Source organism: Olea europaea, chromosome 13 (genome assembly GCF_002742605.1).
Source record: "Olea europaea var. sylvestris chromosome 13, O_europaea_v1, whole genome shotgun sequence".
Lineage (NCBI taxonomy): Eukaryota > Viridiplantae > Streptophyta > Magnoliopsida > Lamiales > Oleaceae > Olea > Olea europaea.
Window position 1 is genome coordinate 4226042 of NC_036249.1, and position 8316 is coordinate 4234357.

Here is an 8316-nt window from a genome sequence, read left to right on the forward strand (position 1 = left end):
CTGACAACTCTCGGTCACATGTTATATGTCATACCCTTGCACAACTCAAAGAGCCTGATGATTTCACTGGCCACCCTTGGAGAATCCAGTCGCCTGTGGTTAGCATTAAATCAACATTCCCCACTACTGACCAACTTCAAACTGATGGTCAAAATGAAATTGTTAACCAAAGTACTGGCAATTTATTCAAGTCTCTAGTCAAGAAAAATCTTAGAAATTGGGACTTGATTCCCCCAACTGTTCAAATTGCGTCTAACAATTCTGTAAATCGGTCTCTAGGTTTGAATTCATTTGAAGCTGTTCATAGTTATAAGTCTAGGCGGCTGTTAGACCTTATTTTCATATCCCCACATGCTAGTGTGTCGATATCAGTTGAAGCATTTGTGCATCATCTTCATGACTTGCATATTAAGATCAATAAACAACTTCACGCAAGTAATGCATTATATAAACTTCAAACTGATTTGCATAAACAATATTTTCAATTTCATATTGGGGATTATGTTATATTGCAAGCCGGTAGTGCTGGTCCTTTTAAAGTTTTAAAGCATGTTGGTCCATACGCACATGTCATTAATTTTTCATCACATTTTGGTCACCACTCTACTTTATATATTGAAGACTTAGTTACTTACAAAGGTCTTTTTAATTTCCTTGATGATCATTTTCTACTTCCTTATGTGGATCCCCAACCTAAAGATATTACAATTTTCACTCCAATAACACATGTCACAGCACATAAAGATGTAATTGATGCTATTTTAGATAAACAGGTTGTATTGACCAATGAGGAAGATTTTGGGGATGAGTGGCATGAATTTTTACTATTGGGAGTTTAGTATCGGTATGTGATTACAAAGAAAGATCGTCCTCCTTGGTTGGATCATATCCTTGAGGATAAGCTACAACTATCCTTGTTATCATTTGTGGAGTTTCGGTATTTGGTCATCGAGAAAGATCGTCCCCCGTGGCATGACTTGGAGCCTTTCGCATCAGATTCAGTGCAACATTCTACTTTATCTACTCGACGGGGTCGAGTTTTTTTTCCACCCCGGGAGAGTTGATGCGGACATCCATTTATTATTTATTTTCTATTTGGACTATTAGTTATATTTTATTTGGACTATTGTTTATGTTTTCGTTATTGGGCTTGTTTAGTGGGTTTGGCCCAAGCTCTTTTCTTTAGGGTTTGTGTTTTGCTATTTATTTTTGTTTTGTTTCTCATTTGATACAGTTGATGATGAATTAGAATTGAAATATTTTTGGTGGCTTGCAGCCGTTTTCTCCCTCCCCTCTCTTCCTCTGGTTTCTTCTCCTCTTCTCCCTTCTCTCTGTTTCTCCTCCCCGTTCCTTCTTCTTTCTTTCTTATTCATCCTACATCACAATCCTGGATGAAAGATGATGTAAACTTGTTGAGAGAACTTGGTTGAGTTTTTCTATGGCAGCAGTGGCACTACAACAGAGGACTTTGCTAGGCTCTATGCCAAACAATTTCTGGGCAATGAACTGGAAGAAGTACCCAAAATTAATTTCCACCATCTGAAATGGATTGCCGCTTAAATTGGAAACTACATCCAATTATTGTGGAAGTGAAAGAATTGGAACTGATCTTCCTTGCAATTATACAAGAAGCCAAAGGTTGCTAGAACTTCCTCCTACCAGTCACTGTTAAAGGAAATTCTTGTGCAAACAATAACTTATGTGAACAAAAATAAGAAGGAATAGTTTTCTGGACTTATCTGGCTGTTGAATTCCAGTACTATTTCTTCTGCTTTCCTCCTTCTGGGACTTTATTCCCCTCATATTGTTTTCTGTTCTTTTTTCATTTTCTTTTGGGTGTAGGGATTTCAGGCTTTGATGTAATGTTCTCTTTCATTTTTTGGTGCATTCCCATGCTTGTCTTCGCTCAATTTCTGCTCAATCTATTACATAGTAAGAAATCTCCTACGGAGAGTTGCCATGGTGGTCCCCACATTCTACCATGAGGGAAGAACCCTTCTCTTCTTTTTCTATTCTTTTCATCCAACACGTTAATCTTCTTTGGCTTTTCCTTCCTTTTTGTATTCTTTTCTTTTTGTTTACCAATCTTAATATTATTCCAAATTCTACTAGCTGATGCCTCAAAAACCATTTGATGAATAGGTTTACGCATGAATTTTGGATGAGGGTGAAAATGATGAGGAATTGAAATTTTATTCACCAATAGAAAGGCGATGAGAAGGTTGCGACATAGTTAACCAGGTAATCTGACACAGACTTGACAGAATGGAGATGTGGAAAATGTGTGACTGTAATATCCTTTCCACAGAGTGCCAAAATATTTTAGTGATTCACCAGTTCAGGCTCCTTTCTGTCCTTGCTACAGCTGCAAGAAAGGGTAGGGGGAGTTTATTCCGGCACCCCCCGTACCCCTCCAATGCCTAAGTTAGTATGTGGCAAGAAGAATATCGGTATGATTGAATGGAGAAGCTGAGAGTTCCCATTTGGACTGAATTGGTAGAGCTAAATTTGGGTTCATGACTAAAACCCAATAGATGACTGGTTTCATCAGTATCAGTATCAGTATCATGGATTATAAATCGCAATGATGTGCTATCTATCCAAATCATGATATTACCAAATCTACCTCGTTATGAAGGATGCAAAACAGGAACTTAAAGATAAATTAGTGTAGTCAGTAACACGAGAGCTTTTCTTTGATAAAATCTAAGCCTCATGAAGAAGGCATACTAGCCCAACTCAGTTGACACTCCATCCAAGAATCTACACAAATTTGCTTGGATTAAATGCTCCAAAAATTAGGGGAAAAAAAAAAAAAGACTCCAATGTTAAGTTCTTTATTCCTTGCAAAGGCATTCTATTGCTTTCCTGCCAAAACATCTGCATGATACCAAGTGTTTTCTTTGTATTCTTACTCTTCCTTATTTTCGTTGGTTCCTTTAATGCAACATTTTCTCTTACATTACTATTCTTTTTTACTTAGTTCTGGTGCTCTCCATATGCAGGGACTAAGTATGTTAATGGCCATAATTCTTAAAGCTTTGGGACCTTATCCGGGGAGAGATTATGGAAGTGACGATGATTTCCAACCTGAAAGACTGCCGCTATTGAAAAATTATGTCCCTCCACCTCCTCGTGTTGCTGGTGATCAGATCCATGGGACCAAGAATGATTCTTCTATTACAAGGATTAACAGTAAGGTAAGCATGAATTTAAATGCATTAAGTGACCTATACAGAGAAGAAGTGACATCCTAAGTGGCATTTGGAACATTATATGTTACTTTGAATAATAAAAATAAAGGTCATGGTATCATTTCCGAAGTCTAGACAACGGTTTCCCTTATCCTTTCTCTGGCACTTGTACTCTGGCAACATGATTTGACATGGATTTGCTGAAGCTAATAAACCCCTCAATCAAAGTGCTGTTGATAAATTTCCTGAGTATGCCGTACATGCTAATAGAAGTGATCTTGGTTTGGATATCCATCATTTTCCATTTTGGTATTGTCATACTTTAGATTAGGGACGGTAGACAGAACAATCATTGCCTTTTAGCCTCCGTTGTCCAACTACTAGCCATCTAATGCACACATACCTTCAATTTGATTCTTTATATATATATATATATTGCTTACTGAACTTTAATATGCTTCATATTGCTCACTAAATTTCCTCCGTTTGCACTCCATCTATCACTGTCAAAAATCCGTTTTTATTGTCGTTGACGTGGTAGATAGAAGGTTGATGTGGCAACTAATGTCCATTAAAATCATGCCAAATCAGCTTTGATATCCTAATCCACATAAAATGCATGCCACATGTATTTCAAAACATGTTTTTCGAGTTAAAAAATTAGAAAACGTGAAATCCCAAAAAAAAAAGGGCAAAGCCAAGACCCAGCAACCATCCTCTGCTACCGCCTTCTGCCATGGAATTAGAGTGCGGTGATAGAAGAATTCTTCCCCGACAATCCTCCCCATTTTTGTTTCTACTGCACCCACCACTATTTTCGCCGCCACATCCTACATCACCACCAGCATCGACACCCAGCAATCTTCCTCCAGATCTTGGATTCGGATCTTGTACTGGTAGATGATATTTTGAAGCTTTGGAGTGCAAGGTTGGAAAATAAGGCTATCAGAGCACCCCCTAATATTGCCACACAAACTTCACCAAATACTTCACCAGACATTTTTAGGATTTGCTCACAAAGTTTGGTGTTGTGAAAATATTTACTCACGTTTGTGGTATTTGCTATTTGTTTTTTTAAGATTTTTGGGATTTGCTATTTATTTGTAAATTTGGACCATAACATTTCGTTGATTGAATCTAAGTTCTATATTTTGTTTGGACTTCAAAGAATGCTCAGTTCTACTATCAACGTAGCAATGCCAGCAGCAAATTTGCAAGTGCGTAAGCATTTTTAACATGTATCGAGATTTTCCAACGTGTTTTCCGGCAGGAGGAAGAAGGAAGATGGAGGTGGGTTGGGTTTTGTTGTGGAATTCTTTTAATCCAAAAACATGTTTTGGTAATACATGTGGCAGGCATGCATTTTATGTTAATTAGGATGTCAAAGTTGATTTAGTGTGATCTTTAACAGACGTTAGTTGCCACGTCAACTTTCCGTTTGCTGCGTCAGCGAAAATGGTTATAGATTTTTTTTGGATGATAGATGGAATACAAACAGAGGAGAGCAGTGTGAAGCATATTAAAATTTAGTGAGCAATCCAAGACAATAGTATAAGTTTAGTGATTTTTGAAACAATTCACTCTACTAGAGCTACAATTTTTATTTTTATTTTTTATTCTTTTGGTTTTTTTGGCAAGCAGATGAATAAAATTCTGACATGACCGAAGTGGCAGATGATGAACAATGGGAAGAGGTTGCCAGATCTGAAGTAGCAACCTAATAATTTTCTTCTATTGTTTTTGTAGTATTGTTGATTCTTGTGGTAATTGATAGAATTCTTGTAGTTTAACATGTATATATATGCTTTACATTCTTGATGGAACTAGTGATATAAACATGAAACGTGGGGATAGTGTCATTTAAAATACGAGTATTCAAATTGAAGGTATGATATATTTTAATGTTGTAATGCTAAATATTTATGGTCTAAATTGTGCAACAATGTTTATGAGAAAAATGACTATATTATCATAGAAGTAATAGTTTATATATAAAAATTTTGTTCAACACTACGTCCCTTTTTTATGTTTTAAGTTTTCATTTTTTGATTTAACTAATACTTTTGCCGTTTGTATTAAAACTCCAATGAAAGTGCAATATATAGTTGTTCATGTTGGAAGACGTGTTGAAGAAAGCATATTTCAACATGAGATATTGTTTGTTCTTGTACCTTGTTAATGATCCTTGCGAAGTAGAAATGTATTGAAAATTGTTTCCTCTTGAATTTGAATATTAGCCTTCATCATTTGTTGGACTTGTGGAATCCATGCAAAAAATAATGTCTCTGGGAATCACGATACCCATAGTATTTGAGAATAAAGTATTAGTTAGTTTAATAAGAAATGTTAAAAAGAGTCAATAAAAATATAATATCTCGTATTTTTTCTTCAGTAATAAAACCTTAGATTTTTGAAAATTTTCACATAACATAAATTTGATATCCTAAAGGAATTTTAGTTATCTATTTCTTCTAGTTTGTTGTTTGTCATGAAGGTGACTTCAATTTTACATTCAGAGATTAATGATAAATTGAACTAACATTCTCATTACATAAGTATATTTTTCCTTTTCAAGATTTGGTATAGCACTTTTCGAATGTGTCTCTAATTAGTGTTGTTTGAATTTTAATATCGCATAAATATTTGAATTTGTCTAGTGGTACATAATGGAGTGTGTCGAATGATGTACACCTCACTCACATGGGTGTGGGACCCATGTGAAAGAAATGATATTTTATTCGAATGGGTCCCTCGCGCCATGTGACTGGGGTATACACCATTAGGTATACCCCAATGTACCACTAGCAAAATCGTAAATATTTTAATTTTCATTCAAAAGTTCTTATATGTTATCATACCCTTTGAGACCCCAAAAGAAAAACAGCCAAATTTGATCCAATTTATCGTAGTCTATTAATCTTTTTATGATAAATAGATCCATTTTGTAAGTTCGTTGTTACGGGTAGTAAAAAGGATAACATAGCATGTTCAAGATATTCTTTATCTTCAAGAAACTTTCTAAATATGTGACGTTCTGTTTTAAAAAGTCAATACATAGAAGAGACACTCGATTGTAAATACAATGAAATGTAGGCTTGAAAATAATTTTAAAAGAATAAGTCCAATGAGCTCCAACCGGGGAAATGAATTTCCCTTTTCCATCACAAGAAACCGACCCAAAAACAGGCGGTCGGGTTTAGTAACTAGATAAATACCAACCCGTACTCTTATTTCTCTCATTCACTATTTGGCCCGATAGGAAACAGTTGCTCTTCGCCGGAAGTTCTCGATTTCCTCCGGTAAGTATTTCTCTGTTTGTCGCTGCAATTACACACGCACAATACAAACTAGAATACTACAAATATGGTGTTTATCAAATCCCCTGATAACAAAACTCTAGCCCTAGATCTAAGCCCAAATACTACCTCTCTTGAAGCTCTTGCTCTAAAAATTCAGCAAATTTATCGATTACCCATTTCCCAGCAGCGCCTCTACTTGTCTCCCCGCCTGTTATCTGTCCCTCAAAATGCTGCCGTTTTGCTTTCCCAGCTTGGGGTTTCACGGAACTCAACCCTAACCCTACACATCCCGCTTCTTGGCGGTATGCAAGCTCCGGTGCAACCCAGGGGTAGACTAGAATTTCTTAATACGAAACCGCCGGCGAATTATGTTGCTGGGCTGGGACGTGGTGCTACTGGGTTTACTACACGTTCTGATATTGGTCCGGCCCGAGCAGCGCCTGACCTACCAGATCGCTCGGCCGCGGCTACTGGGGCTCCTGGGGCAGCTGGTGTTGGCAGGGGACGTGGGAAAGGTCCTGGGGAGGAGGAAGAAGAGGAGGAGAATGAAGAGAAGGGGTATGATGAAAACCAAAAATTTGATGAGTTTGAGGGTAATGATGTGGGGTTGTTTGCATCTGCGGAGTACGATGATGAAGATAAGGAGGCCGACTCTGTATGGGAGGCTATAGACCAGAGGATGGATTCGCGTAGGAAGGATAGAAGGGAGGCAAGACTAAAACAGGAAATTGAAAAGTATCGTGCTTCGAATCCAAAAATTACAGAACAGTTTGCAGATTTGAAGAGGAAGTTGCATACATTGTCAAGTCAAGAGTGGGAGAATATCCCAGAAATAGGGGATTATTCTTTGAGGAATAAGAAGAAGAGATTTGAGAGTTTTGTCCCAGTTCCTGATACATTACTAGAGAAGGCGAGGCAGGAGAAAGAGCATGTAACCGCATTGGATCCAAAGAGTAGGGTGGCTGGTGGGACAGAGACTCCATGGGCACAAACCCCCGTTACGGATTTGACTGCTGTGGGTGAGGGAAGAGGTACTGTTTTGTCGTTGAAGTTGGATAGGCTTTCGGATTCAGTCTCTGGCTTGACTGTGGTGGATCCCAAGGGTTACTTGACTGACTTGAAGAGTATGAAGATCACAAGCGATGCAGAGATTTCAGATATTAAGAAGGCTAGGTTATTGCTCAAGTCTGTGATACAGACGAATCCTAAGCACCCACCCGGTTGGATTGCTGCCGCGAGGTTGGAGGAGGTGGCAGGGAAGATTCAGGCTGCCAGGCAGTTGATTGCAAGAGGTTGTGAAGAGTGTCCCAAGAATGAGGATGTGTGGTTGGAGGCTTGCCGTTTGTCGAGCAATGATGAGGCCAAGGCTGTGATTGCCAGAGGTGTTAAGGCTATACCAAATTCTGTGAAGCTGTGGATGCAGGCTGCAAAGTTGGAGCATGATGATGTGAATAAGAGTAGGGTGTTGAGGAAAGGACTTGAGCATATTCCAGACTCGGTGAGGCTTTGGAAGGCTGTTGTGGAGCTTGCTAATGAGGAGGATGCAAGACTTTTGCTTCAGAGGGCTGTTGAATGTTGTCCATTGTACGTGGAGTTGTGGCTTGCTCTTGCGAGGTTGGAAACTTATGAAAATGCAAAGAGGGTGCTCAATAAAGCGAGGGAGAAGCTTTCTAAAGAACCAGCTATTTGGATTACTGCTGCAAAGTTGGAAGAAGCTAACGGGAATACTGCCATGGTTGAGAAGATCATAGAAAGGGGTATTAGGGCTTTACAGAGAGAAGGTTTGGAAATTGACAGAGAAGCATGGATGAAAGAGGCCGAGG

The 8316-nt window shown here is 38.3% G+C and overlaps 1 protein-coding gene and 1 long non-coding RNA gene across 2 annotated transcripts; both read left to right on the plus strand.

The window, feature by feature from the left end:
- Nucleotides 1–1728: 1728 nt before the first annotated feature.
- On the plus strand, nucleotides 1729–5152 carry LOC111407327. Its single transcript, XR_002705088.1, has 3 exons — nucleotides 1729–2241; nucleotides 3006–3200; nucleotides 4836–5152. It is a non-coding gene; the product is annotated as an uncharacterized LOC111407327 (long non-coding RNA).
- Nucleotides 5153–6410: 1258 nt separating this feature from the next.
- On the plus strand, nucleotides 6411–8315 carry LOC111408333 (protein STABILIZED1; the record flags this gene model as incomplete). The annotated part of the gene is made up of 1 exon (XM_023038104.1): nucleotides 6411–8315. A coding segment is annotated over exon 1 (1758 nt), but the record flags the coding sequence as incomplete, so codon positions are not given.
- Between the last annotated feature and the right edge of the window lies 1 nt (nucleotide 8316).